The sequence below is a fragment of the Dasypus novemcinctus genome, chromosome 6, assembly GCF_030445035.2.
Source record: "Dasypus novemcinctus isolate mDasNov1 chromosome 6, mDasNov1.1.hap2, whole genome shotgun sequence".
Lineage (NCBI taxonomy): Eukaryota > Metazoa > Chordata > Mammalia > Cingulata > Dasypodidae > Dasypus > Dasypus novemcinctus.
The window spans coordinates 106,847,431-106,861,081 of record NC_080678.1 but is presented as its reverse complement, the minus strand read 5'-3'; the positions used below and the strand labels follow the sequence as shown (position 1 = coordinate 106,861,081).

Here is a 13,651-nt window from a genome sequence, read left to right as displayed (position 1 = left end):
CCACAGGTCCTCATAGCTTGCCAGGCTACATGACAAGGGTCGTGTGCTGGTTGGCTTCACTCAGGAGTTTCTTGGCTCATCATGTTGGAGGCCCCCAAAGTCCCACATGAAGGGCTCCAGGCCAGGCTTTCTCCTGGGGTCTGTGGCCTGCTGGCGTAAGTGCCTCACAATCCTTGGGGGTCTTGGCTGGCTCCCCCACCTACCACTCCAAGGCCAGCAGTCTCCATGGTCTCCTCCCCTGGCATTTTCTCCTTGCCTGTGTTTGCATATTCTCTGCATTTTAAGAAATATGATCCCTGGGTTTCTTGTTCATAGATGAGCTCATTCCTTAACTCGTAATAGCATCTTCAAAGTTCCTCTTTACAAAGGGGTTGAACCCACGTGCACAGGGACTGGCCTTGGAAGTGACTTTTATGGCAGGCATGATTGGCCCCTGGCCCTTGGTGCTTCCGCATGGCTCATTTCCAAAGGCATGGCCACAGCCACCAGGTGCTGCCTGAGCAAGGGAATCACTGGGCCATGCCGGGCCTCAGAGGCAAAGTCCCTCAGGTCCAGTGACTGGGGACCATCCAAGCATGAGGGCTGGAATTAGCAGGCCCGGGTCAGGGGGCAGCGCGGGGGGGGGGGATGGATGGATTTCAGGTGGGTGCACCGGGGTGGAACGGCGATGGAGTTGCCGAAGGTCCAGCGGGCCTCCCTAAAGCCACTGTAGTATTTGCCTCAGGGCCAGGAAGCCCAGGGGACCCCCAGTGCCTGGACATGTGCAAGGCACCGAATGGCACCTCCGTGTCAGCCTTTCTCACATGGGGACGGATGTGCACACTGAGCCCAGCATGGGCCAGGAGTGGTCCCTGGTGGCCAGGGAGAGGTGGGTGCTGGGGTAGCTGACTCAGGGCTCTGCACCCAGGGCTAGGATGGAACTGCCCCTGCCATGAGGGCCTCTCAGGAGCAGGGCCCTGGGGGCCTCCATGCTGCCCTGGGCACCAACAGGACAGGATGAAGGAACAGCCCCTGTATGTGCAGAAGTCCCATGGCTCCAGGCCTGGAGGCCCAGCTCAGGCAGCCTGGGGGCCTTGGACCCACCTGGACCGAGCTCTGCTCTCACCTGTAAAGCAAGGGGTGACTGCCCACTGCCAGCATCCCATGGCTTTAGGGAGCCCCATGGGATTTCAGGGGCGGAGCTCACCCTAAGGAGAGGCCTGGCAGGACACAGGGCTTCTAAGAATCAGTGGAGAGAAGAGGCTGCTCAGAGGTGGTGTCCCCCAGAGGTGGTGTCCCCACAGCTACTTCCTTGCCTGAGTCCCCTTGGGTGTTCATTCTGGGGCAGCCTGTCCTGAAAGGAAGAGCCGAGGGAACACAGCCCTGAGCGCATCCTCACAAGCCTGTTCCACATTGTCCTTGCAGAAAGCCCTGATATCAAGGTGCACGGAAGAGGCTTTGCGAATGCCCTGAATAAGAAGGACATAATTTGCAGATTCAAGTTCAGCAGAACCAAGTTCGAAGGTAAGTACCTGCCCAAATGCCTCTGAGTCCCGAGTGACCCCACAGCATGTGTTCCTTCTGAGATGCCCAGCCTTGCCTGCCCTTGATGGCCTCTTTCAGTGGCCTTGGTGGGGTCAGAGGCAGCATGCCATGTAGAGTCAGATGGGCTGGGGGCCTGGCCCCTCCCACCCCGACTGGAAACAGGCCCTGGGCACCTGGAGCAGGGCCGCAGGTGGCTCTGGGGGCATGGGCAGCCAGCCTGGGCCCTGTGCCCTGCCTGGTTCACTGACCCCTGCAGGGAAGGTGGCTCATCCTGAGCTGAGACAAGGAGCCCTGGCCAGGCCTGGACTCCAGAGTCCGAGGCCCAGGCCCCAGGGCCTTGCTCCTGAACCTGTTTTCTTTCCTGTAACATGGGCCGTGGTCATGGCAAGATCTCATACGTAGAGCGGGAGGTGCCCTCGAGGGTGTAATAATTGTGTGAAAATGTAAGAAGCAGCCTATTATTTGGCAGAACTGAGGTGCCAGGCACGTGACCAAGGGTGAGCAGCCTTAGGAAGCAGAGGGCCCGGCAGGCGGCGCCCAGGGAGCTGGGGCTGGGTGGGCCTTCCCAGAGCCTGGGCTGCTGGGTGGCCCTCAGCACCCTCTGCTCCCAGCCGGCTCCTCGCTGCCTCCATTTGCTGCAGTTGCATCTTCCTGGGCCAGTGCCTTGCCCAGCCGCCTGGTAGACCCAGAACGGCTCCCTTCTCCAGCACTGGTGGGCATCTGCTCCTCTGGGTGGGCAGAGCATGGGGAGGATCTCAGCACTGGCTCTCCACCCTGCATGTGGGTGATGCGCCCAGGGAAGTGCTGTTTCCCTTTACCTGCCCTTCCCCAGGGTGGGTGAGCCCGAGCCCCTCAGTGCTGACAGCCAAAACCACGGAGGGCACCTTCTAGTTCACCTAGAAGAGAGTTCCTGGAGCAGGCAGAGCCCACCTGACGGCCCTGGAAATGCTTCTAGGTCCTTCCCCAGAGAGCTGGGGGTTCCTGCGCCCCCCCCCGGGGGTCCCTGGTGTCCCCTCTAAGGCAGTGCTGGGTGCCGGGCACCCGGCCATACCACGTGGGCAGAGCCAGGGCACGTGGCATGTCATGAGCAGCTCTGATGCACTGAGAAGAATTTGTCTTGTTACTTCTAATCACATTTTCCTCTTATTAAAACACCTGGGAAAACTTTTGGAAACCAGAGAAATGAGAAGAAAAATGTAATAGCCAGTGTGTCCCCCTGTCCCATGAGTTCTGTCTTTAGCATGCTGTTTTCACGACAGTGGGAAGGCCTATAAATTCGGGTGATGAGCTCGTTCTGGGTGGCACCTCCCTCCTGATCTGCCCACCTTGCCCCTCAGGCAGCCGTCTTGGCCACGAGCCATCTTGGCCGTGGCTTGGTGGCACCTGCAGTGCCCTGTGCTTCCTGACCCTGACCTTGGACATGCTGTGGTCATCCTCTCCCTGGGAGTCCATTTTCCAGTGGCTCCCAACCTTCCCACAGCAAATCCTCACCTCGAGCCCTGCTTTGGAGATGAGTTTCCAGATCTCCAGGTTCATGGCTCCTCTGACAGTTGTAATGTCAGCGGGTCACTGTGGAAACGAGCCATTTTGTTGAGAAGAGCCCTGATCTGTGGTAGAAAAGAGAAAAACAATCACAATGTTAGAGATTCTTAATTATAAGATTGATGCAGCCACAGGGAATTAGAGGAAAGAATAGAGAATAAAACATTACCCCGATCCCAAACCCAAATAACTACCATTTACCCTCTCAAATACAGCATAGTGAAATAATTTTTCTCAAATTTGACAGAAAAAAGAAAAGAAACTGAACTGGAATTAATGCAACTCTCATGCCCTAGAAATATTTCTTTATAAGACCTATTGGTTCCTAAAAGACACCCTTGAAGTTAAAGGAGACTGGAACCCCTGAAGTGGTTAGGACAGTAACCAGGGGTTCCATTTCATTTTGATCCATGTGCTTTATAGGTCAAGTGCCCAGGAAGTAACACCTGGCTGCCAGTCCCACCAAAATTGGCATTTCTAAAGAGATAAAAAGCCTAGTTTTGAAAACATTCCACAAGAACCACCCCTAAATCTTCTCCCCTGCAGGGGGCTGACCTGCCACCTCCAGGGTCCTTCTGCTGGAGAGGGCAGTGCTCCCAGCAGCTCTGAGCACAGCTCTCGGGGGCTGCAGGTGGTGGCAGACCCAGCCTCCATCCTGCAGAGAGACAGTGGACGCTGCTGCTCACCCTCCTTCCTGGGCGCAGCTGGCCCTGGGCCTTGGGAAGCGGAGGTCCTGCTCCTCCAGCCTGGGGGATGACCGTGAGGCCGAGCCCTGCTCAGAGGGCAGCTTTGCAGTGCCCTTCACCCCAGTCCAGGGGCCAGTGAGTGCGTGGGCTGTGGACTGAGAGGTCCCCCCACAGCTGTGGGCCTGCACTCAGCCTCCTGTGCCCCAGTCCCAAACCCCACAGAAACTGAAGGCTAAAGGAAAGCCAAAGCAGCCCACATCCTTTCCCTTGTCAGGCTTCCCCATCGCGGGAAAGGGCGCCCCTAGCCACTCAGTCCTCTCCTCCAAAGCTCACGGCCCCCTCGTGCCTCTTTGCTTCCCCTGCATCCAACCACCAAAAGTCCTGCTGCCTTTAAGTCCATAGCACCCCGGGATCTGTCAGGCCCCGGCACACTCGCTGTCCTTGGATAAAGCCCACGCTGCCCATCCTGCTCACTCCCTTCCTCCCTGCACACGCGCGAGTAGTTCTGACCTCAGGACCTTGGCACAGGCCCTTCCACAGCCTGGAACATTCCTCCCTCAGACCTCTCCCTGATGGCTTCCTCACCTGTTGGGGCTCAGAGCAAGCACTGCCTCCTTGGAGAGGCCTGATTTTTAGTGAAGTTTCAACAGCATACAATTCTTGTGAGAATTATAGAATGAACTTGAAATACTCATCACCTGCTGTCAGTAATGGTCCACCCATGCCAAGCTGGTGACGTCGGTATCCCCACTGCCAATTATTTGAAGCAAATCCCGGACATCACATCTGTCCATCTGCAAATATCGTAATGTCTCCAAATGAGAAATTGTACCTGTAAGAGATGATCCAGGCCACCTGTTCTGAGTAGATGTCCCTTCACTTGCATGCTCTGTGCCTTCCCCGTTTTCATTGTCATGCACTTCGCACTCCCTGACATTTATTTTGTTCATGGTTATATTTTATGGGATTGCCTCCCCATCCAGTCATGAGAACGTTCCTGCCTTGAGAACATCTCTCTGCCTGCCTTGCTTCTGTTAAATACCATCGGCTGCCCAGTGCCTGGGGCAAGGCCAGGGATCCCCCAATTTCTCTGAGTAGACGATGACCGAAGGAGAGGCTGGCCACCTGCCAGGGTCCACTTGTCTGGCCGAGGGCAGCAGGAGGTGGTGGATGGATGGACGTGCACTGACCTTCTGCTGTGGGTTTTCTTTTAGATAAAGCAGCAAACTCTTCTGGAGACAACTTCATAACTTGTCCTGGAGTAGAACCTCAAGTACTTGGAAAGTAAGTGCCCCGGTCTGGGGACCCTCATGGCAGGAGACCAGGTGGGCAGTGGTTTAAGGGTCCTGGGTGAGGGCACCCTTGGCCAGGGCACCCAGGGAGCCCTCTGTACCTGCCCTGATGGGTGGTCCTGGAGGTGGGCAGGGATCCATGTGGCCCGGCTCTGCTGAGGACGGCAGGAGGTGGAGGGTGCCTGCCTCAGTTTCCCCACGCTGTGACATCTACCAAGCCATGGGTTGTCTTGACAAGAGGGCTTTCTTGGCTGCCAGTGCTGGGGCTGGAAGCTGGCTCCCTCCAGGGTGGGCAGCGCTCTGGTACTGGCAGCCGGCAATCCTGGGGTCCCGTGGCTCCCCCACCACACGGCCACGTGCTCTCCTCTCTCTGCCGGGTTCCCAAGGACTTCCAGTGTCTTCTCCTACAAATGGCTTTCCCTTGAAAGCCCCCAGTCACAGCACTAAGGGCAGTCTCATTCCCCTGACCGCAGCGTAACGATGTCTTAAGAAGGTCCACTGACATTGGGTTACACCCCAGGACTGGGTGCAGGTCGTGAACATGGTTTTTCTGGGGCACGCGCTTCAGCCCATCTGGTTCCAAAGGGCTCCTGCCACTCGCCAGAGCTGAGCCCACGTGCCCTGTCCACAAGGAGGAGCCAAGTGACCCCCCCCCCCGTGGCCGCCGCTCACGTGGCACGTGGCCGCACGGCAGGCAGACGATGCCGGGCTCCTGGGGCCGGCCGTGTCCCTTGGGGCCTCCAAGCCAGGCCGACCTCATGCTCTGGGGAAGGAGCTCTTGCCTCGTTCTCTCCACTACCCCACTACCTTGCTGGCACAGTCACTGCACCCAGGAGAGCTGGGGGCCAAGGTTCAGCCATGGGGGAGACCTGCTTGTCACCGGCCCACCCCCTCTGTGCTTTAGGCCCATCTTCGTTGAAATCAGCCTCAACAAAGGCATAACCTTCATCGCCAACAACCTCAAATTCAGTGGAAAGGACTGCGTGAGTACTGGGTGGGGGCACCCCCATCATGGGGCACGTCGGCCCAGCCCTGATGCAGACACGCTGGGGGGCAGCTGGCAGCCAGGGCGAGTGGGTGGGGCAGGGGGCCCACCAGGACCAGAGTCCACGCCTGTGGCACCCCTAGCTGTGTGGGCCCCAAGGCCCACCCCTCCAGGTTGGGGTTCAGGCAGGGGGATGGGGCAGCCTCCGCCACATGTGGTGTCTGTGGCCCTGGGCACTGCCGAGGTGGTCTGGGCATCTGGCCATGGACTCCTGGCCCCCCCTGGGGTCCCTGGAGGTGGAGCACCTGAGGAGAGGAGGAGGCTGGGGGTGGAATGCCAGGGGACGGGAGCCAGGAGGGGACCACCCAGCCCCAGCCCAGCCCTTGGCCACACCTGTTCTCTGGCAGCCAAGGCTGGATGGTGACGGTGGCCCTTCCACAGGGGGAGAATCCTGCTGCCAAACCCACCGAGGACAAGGCTGGGAACCCAAGCAAGGTCAACAGCCAAAGCCTCGCTGCACAATCCCCCGACACACCCCCTGAGAAGAGCCCCACAAAGCCCTCCAAGAATGCTGCAGCCAGCACTCCCAGGAAGTCCCCCGAGCAGTCCCCCAAGCAGTCCCCTGAGCAGTCCCCCAAGCATGCCAGCAAGAACACGAATAGAGAAGACGAGGGCACTGATGAGGAGGAGGACCCCGAGGAGGACGCTGATGAGGAGTACCAGTATGAGGATGACGACCCCACCGAGAGCCAAGGCAGCTCCAAATTCCCCTGGATCCCTGTCGTGGCTGGCGCATCCGCCCTGCTGCTCCTGCTGCTGCTGCTGGGCTGCCTCTGCTACCTGTGCTGGCCGGTGAGTGTCTCTGCTACCTGAGCAGGCAGGTGAGTGCCCCTGCTGCCTGAGCAGGCAGGTGAGCGCCCCTGCTGCCTGAGCAGGCAGGTGAGCGCCCCTGCTGCCTGAGCAAGCAGGTGAGTGCCCCGCTATGTGATCAAGCAGGTGAGTGCCCTGCTACATGAGCAGGCAGGTGAGTGCCCCTGCTGCCTGAGCAGGCAGGTGAGCGCCCCTGCTGCCTGAGCAAGCAGGTGAGTGCCCCGCTATGTGATCAAGCAGGTGAGTGCCCTGCTACATGAGCAGGCAGGTGAGTGCCCCTGCTGCCTGAGCAGGCAGGTGAGTGCCCCTGCTGCCTGAGCAAGCAGGTGAGTGCCCCGCTATGTGATCAAGCAGGTGAGTGCCCCTGCTATGTGAGCAGGCAGGTGAGTGCCCTGCTACATGAGCAGGCAGGTGAGTGCCCCTGCTATGTGATCAAGCAGGTGAGTGCCCCTGCTATGTGAGCAGGCAGGTGAGTGCCCTGCTACATGAGCAGGCAGGTGAGTGCCCCTGCTATGGTGGCAGCTCCCAAGACTGCTCACGGCTCAGGCTCCATTCCCCCCTGGAACCTAGAGGCGCCCTGGCCTCCTGCCCCACCTGCCATGGGATGCTCACGGGGAGGCTGCGCACGCTGGGCCAGGCTGCTCCAGTGCCCACAGCCCTTCTAGAGGTGACCAGAGGCCAGTGTGCAGCAGGGCAGCAGGAGGACAGACAGGAGTGCTCCTGGGTTAGGAAGGAGGGGCCTTCGAGGGGCTGAAGGACCATCCAGAGAGCTGCGGGAAGGAGGAGGAGAAGGGGGGGGCAGAGAAGGAGCAGGCGGGTCCCTGCCCAGGGAGGGCTCGAGGGAAAGCCTGCGGGGACCATCCCGCAAAGGGCTCTCGGCTTGGGGTGGCCTCAGCCTGCCTGGTCTGCCCAAGCCGTCCAGGGAGGGGTGGTGTCCCTGTGACAAAGGAGGAAACTGAGGCTCAGAGGCAGCCATGCTGGCCACAGCTCCACAGGCATCGGTCTGTGCCCCGCGGTTCTGAGCAGGGTCCCCACCTCTCCCAGGGGCTGAGGCTGAGCCCAAATCACACCTTCCAGCACAGGTTATGTTTTTTTCTCAATCTAGACAGAAAAGGAGCTGCCACGACTCCTGCTGGAACCCTCTACTGTAAGTCCTAAGTGCGTCCTGACTTCCTGTGAGCTCATCTGCCATGCACCGAGCCTCCCACGGCCCAGGGAGGGGTCCGCTCCCGCCCCAGGAGCTCCACCGCCTGTGCCAAGAGCCTGCAGAGCAGGAGGAGGAGGGCGCAGGGGTGGGGCGATGGGGGCTGCTAGCAAAGCCAGGCGTCCCCCTTCCTGGGCTCCCACCAAAGGGGCAGTGTGGGCAGCCTGTGGGGGTCTGCCACGGACCCTCCTGAGACAGGTGGGGAACTTGAGCCCCTGCCGGCTGGCAGGATGGTACTTGCCCAGGACTCAGGGAAGCTTCTGGAAAAGGAGCCTCATGTTGCAAGGACCCAGCTCTGGGATCTGCCGGGCCCTTGTCTTAATCACGGTCTCCTGGTGGGCAGAGGGGCCTGGCCAGGTCAGCCCTTGGGGCCTGCAGGGCTGAGGGTGGGCAAGGGAGCTTACCTGGCATGGAGCTGTGAGGGGCGCCCACCTGGGGGAGCCCAGGGCCAGGTTCAGGGCAGCAGCCATGGGACCAGGTGGGCCTGGGGCAGTCATGCTTTCAAAGCTCGAGCCCGGTGGCTGAGGGGTGTCCCCTGCCCGTGCGTGGACCCCTGACCAGCCCAGCATGTGGTGTCTTCATTTGCCAGGGCTGCTCTGACAAACGCCATGCACCGGGTGGCTTGAACCCGGAGGTCACTGTCTCTGGTCTGGAGCCCAGAAGTCCTGCTTTCTCCCGGGTCCGCAGGTTCCAGTGCCAGTCACTGCGGCTCTCGGGGTCCTTGGCTGGCCTCATGCCTCGGCCACACAGTGCCATCCTTGGTCCCCTCCATCCTCTGCCTTCAGGCTCCTCCTGAGTCACATTTCCTCCTTCATGAGGCTCCTGGAGTGGACAGAGCCCCCGCTTCTCTTTGGCCACCCATCCAGTAGTGACGTCCTGGGCACGCCATGTTACAGATGGCTCCCCGCAGAGAGCACAGCTGCAGGCATGAACCCCTGTCTTCTGGGGCCCTCGGTCCAGGCCCCACACAGGGCACAGCCTCAAGGAGGCTCTGCCAATGGGAGCGTCAGAGCAGTGAGGGGACAGGGGAGCTTTGCAGCACTTTGGGGACGAGCCAGATGATGTCTTGTTTACCCCAGAGGATGCTCCCTGGGGGTGCGGGCTGCTGATGGAATCCGGGGTCCCTCACTCGATCGTTCCTTATTCATCCCACAAACATCAGCTGAGTGGCAGCACCAGCCCCCCGGTTGTGCCACCCTGAAGCAGGTGCTTTCTCTTCCCACAGACAGTGTGCTGCAGCCTGCCACGCCCTGTGATGATTACCCGCTGCTGTGACTGCCCAGGCACTGGGCGTCTGAGCCAAATGGAGGTGAGGAGGGCTGGGGCAGGGGAGAGGGCGACGGTTCAGGTGCAGAGGCCTGGCTGGAAGGCTTCACCTGGGGGAGTGCAGGGTCTGGGTCGCTTTACTTCCTCCCTGGGTGCGGGGGCCAGGGGAGGGCATGAAGCTGGGGGGCCTGTGCCCCAGGTGCTCCAAGTTGACCGAGCCTTGCCGCCCCTGCCCCACCTGGTCTCTCGGTGCTTGCGGGCAGCCCACAGCAGGCAGGTAAGCAGTTCCCACTGAGGTTTCCTCAGAATGAGGACAAGAGCTGCTGGCTGTGTGGCTGGTGACACGGGGCGCAGGGCTGCAGGGAGGAGGAGCCCCAAGACCCCCTCCCTGGTCATGCCACCCACCTGGTCAGGAGAGCCCTGCCAGGCCGAGTGTCCTGGGGTGAAAGAGCCACCTGGAGGACAAGAGTCCCACCTCCTCCTGGCCGGGCCCCTCCGCCCTTCTCCTGCGTCTGCTCCGTGCCCCTCTGTGGACCCGGAAGGCACTGGAACAGCCAGCCCCACCCCTGTCCTGACACAGTGACTTGTTCGGCCTGCTTGGCCCAGACCCGCCCCACCCTGTGGCTCAGGCCAGCCAGGTGTTGCCTCTACCGGCGCAGGGCTCCTTCTGGGCTGTTCTCTGCCCTGCCCACCCCCCATATCAGGAACCTGCCTCCTGCCTGGCCCCTGCCTGCCCCCTCCTCACTCCACCCCAGTGCAGGCCTCCCTGCCCACCGTGGGCTCCTGCCCAACTCCCTGCACCCCCTGACCACCCCCTCAGGGACCTCTCCTGGCTCCTGGTGTAGCTCGCCCGACCTGGGAACTTGTCCCCTAAATGAGCCACTGACCCCACACGCCAAAAGGGTGTCTTGTTCCAAATTCTGACACTGAGCACAGCGACCACCACCCCAGCAGGCATGCAGCAGGGGTGCCTGACCCTCTCTGGATGCATCCTCACACCACATTTCCTTTGCAGGGAAAGGTGGACCTCCTGTGTGCCCTGTTCAGTCCATGCTGCACCCCAGTGCACCTGATGTGGCCCCCATTTCATGGCGGGCCGACACCCCAGTGCTTTTCCCTTGTGACACGTGCCCACAGACAGGGGCCTCAGGAGCACGCAGGCCCCAGGGGCCGGCCGTGGCCGCCCACACACTCCTCCCTGTGGTCTCGGATGGGCGGGGGACTGTCCAGGCTGGAGGCTGAAGGCCACAGCCAGAGTCAAGGGCAAGGGGCTGCAGAGCAGGGCTGGCCGCCAGCTCCAGCGCTCCTGGCCCACGAGGCCCCTGCGCCTGCAGCCCTGGGGGTCAGCTGGCTTTATGCCACCCGGGAGGTGGCCTCCCATGTGGGAGGCTCCGGGTGCAGCCCCCACAGGCTCTTCCAGGTAGCCACGGTCCCCTGGAGTTGGCTCCCTGGCACGGGGGGTAAACGGCAGCACTACGTGTGCACCTGGAGTCAGGGCAGTGCTGCGCTCATGGTGGACCTCCTGGGCAGCTGCCCTTGGGGAGCCCTACAGTCCTCCCCTCTGGCCCCTCCTCTGGCCCAAGCCTTGGCACTGTGTTACGTGCAGCTGTAAAGACCGGGAAGCTGGAGCACAGAGAGGCTTGTGCTTTGCCCCACCTCACACAGCCACTGCGGGGCGGGGATGGACTGGGACCCGGTGGCCTGGCTCCAGAGCCCAGCACCCTCCTCACCCTGCACTGCCTGTGCTCGGGTCAGCACTTGGGATCTCATGTGGTCCTCCTACATCACCTGGCAGCTGTCCCCACGTGGCCGCGGGCCCCCTGGCCCGGCCTGCAGCCCACCCTGCGCGGCCTCCCCCGTCACGCTTTGTGCAGGTGGGGCAGGGGCCCTGGAGGCGCCCGGCCCTTGACCGCCACATCTGTGGCTCAGGCGGTGCTCCAGGACTGCTCTGGGCTGGGACCAGGCTAGTCCTGCATCATCTGGGAAAAGCACCCAGCAGAGAGAAAGCCCAGCAAGGACAGGCACTGCAGGTGGAAGGACTGCTGCATCCTGGCAGGTGCGGGGCATGTGCAGCTCTGGTTGCTGTGTGCCCGAGGGCACAGAGAGCACCTGAGGCCACCCAGGGCAGACAGGCCCGAGCCAGGGAGGGTGCGGCTGTCCCGAGGACCGGGCGGCCCGAGCACTGCTCGCCCACCTGCTGCAGCAGCCCTCCTCCACCCTGCCTGATCTGATGTAAAGTTTCCATGCACATCTGTTCTGGATGGCACACGGTGCCCTTGCCATCAGATCAGCCTCATCATGCCTGTTGGGCCCATCGTCCCTGGACTGGTGAGCACAGGGGTGGAACAGACAGGAGGAAAGAGAACCCTAGAGCCACACAGCCTGCTCTTAGATTCGCCCCCAGAGCCGAGCACACTTAGTAAACACAGGAAAGGAGAAATTCCTCTTGGTGAAGGTAAGAGTCTGGCCTGGCGAGTGGTCCCAGGGCCGCGCAGTCCCCTGGGCTGGCAGACGTGGATGACGGTGCACATGCCCAGCCTCTCCCTCCTGCTCTCCTGGCTCGGCTCCAGCTCCGTTCTAGAGATGGCAGCTGTGTTATCCAGTAGATGACTGGTCAAGCTGACACCCCACCCGGCCACCAAATGCTGCCCCGGAGAACACGCCTCCCATCTAGGCGTGCCCCTTGCTCCTCGTCGGGACTTTGCACCCCTGAGCAGGGTGCCCTGGTCTCTGCCGCAGCGGGATTGCTGCAGGACAGCACAGGCACTGTGGGGCCAATGAGTGACCACAGCCAGGGGACAGCAGGTCTCCGACTGAGGAGGCGTCTGCCCAGCAGCAGCGTGTCCACGTGCTGGAAGACTCTCCAAGTGCTCCTGGGTGGCTCGTGGCCCCCAAATCCGATCCCCACTGTGTCCTGGGTTGGGGGTCAGGCCCCGTGTCTTGCAGAGGAAAGCTCTGAGCTCCCCGACATGCCGGGCCCCAGCTTGACCCTAGCTTGACCCCAGCTGTGCGGGGCTGGCTTCCACCTGCCTTCTGTGTCCTCTGCTGTCCCTCTTGCGTGAGGTCCTGAGGTGACCCCACCACACAGGACAGGCCCCGGCGTGTGCTTGGGGTGTGGGGAGGGACACGTGAGGTCAGCAGGGCCTGGGGACCTCACGTGGTTCCAGTGGCCTTTCCTGGGTGGCTTGGAGGCTGTGACGCGACCATTTCCTGGAGTCCCTGCTTGGCTGTCCTGGCGGTGTCAGAGCTTCCTCCAGCTGCCATGGAAGTTTCCCGAGCTCCATGGCTTCAGGCGCGCACACTGGCCCGTCCTCCATCTACAGGCTGGAGGGGGTCTCCAGGCCCCTTGGCCTCACCTGGCAACGTGCACAGCTCTGCAGGCCCCTCAAGGACATGGGCGCCCTGGGCTCGCTTTCCAGCAGCCGAGGGCCATGTGCCTGAGAGCAGGGCTGTCTTGATGTCAGGCGCCTGGCTCAGAGCGGGCACGGGCGGGCCCTCGTGGAAGGCCAGGCGGACACGGGTGTGCGGGCGAGTTGGAGGACTGCGGCCCCGGGCCTGAGCCGAGGGTGGCGGCCGAGCACCCGCCGGGGCCCTGCCGGGCCTGTCCTGCTGAGGCCGGCCTCCTGGGCACCGGGGGTGCTGGGCTCTAAAGATAGACACCGGGGTCTTGAGGTGCTGCCGCTGGAGGCGAGCGGGGGTCCCAGAAGGCCGGCCGTCTCCCTTCTCCCAGGGGGCTGACCGAAGGCGCGGGGAGACCCTTCCTTACTGGGAGTGAGGGAGGGGCCAATGTGCTCTGGTCACTCTCCTGGCACTTGCGGGGGCCTTGAGTGGAGGGTGGGGGTCCTCGGCAAGCCCAGGAGGGAGGGGCAGAGAGGACAGCAGCGCCGGGGCGGCAGGTGCCGCAGACAGACGCAGGGTCTGCACGGGCTTCCTCGCACAGTGGGTGGGGCAGACCCTCTGCCTTCAGGGGCCCCCTGCAGCCCCCAGCCTCAGGGCCCCGCCGTGGCCTAGGCTGTGGGGAGGGGTCCTCCTTCAGCAGACACATGCCGAGGCCCAAACCGGTCAAAGCTACAGCCCTGGGTGGAGTCGGGCCTGGGGGGAGACCAAGGTCAGAGGTCGGGCCTGGGGAGGGCGGGGAGTGCCCCTGCAGAGGAGGTGACAGCCGACGCTCGTCACCAAGTAGAGTGGAGGCTGGAGGCCAGCACCCAGGGAAAGGTCCACCAATGGGTGCAGGTGTCCTGAGCCCAGCCCACCGTGACAAGGGAACTGCAACCTCCGCTCC

At 62.0% G+C, this 13,651-nt stretch overlaps 1 protein-coding gene across 1 annotated transcript in view; it reads left to right on the top strand.

Annotated features, from left to right (window-relative positions):
* LOC131278918 (anthrax toxin receptor-like) overlaps positions 1-13,651 on the top strand; it is a 52,799-nt gene that overhangs the window by 38,865 nt on the left and 283 nt on the right. The window contains exons 10-15 of the mRNA XM_058299555.1: positions 1,405-1,503; positions 4,967-5,036; positions 5,949-6,027; positions 6,471-6,881; positions 8,005-8,046; positions 9,329-9,412. Coding sequence (XP_058155538.1) covers positions 1,405-1,503; positions 4,967-5,036; positions 5,949-6,027; positions 6,471-6,881; positions 8,005-8,046; positions 9,329-9,412 — 785 coding nt within the window. The remainder of the gene's footprint in view (positions 1-1,404; positions 1,504-4,966; positions 5,037-5,948; positions 6,028-6,470; positions 6,882-8,004; positions 8,047-9,328; positions 9,413-13,651) is intronic.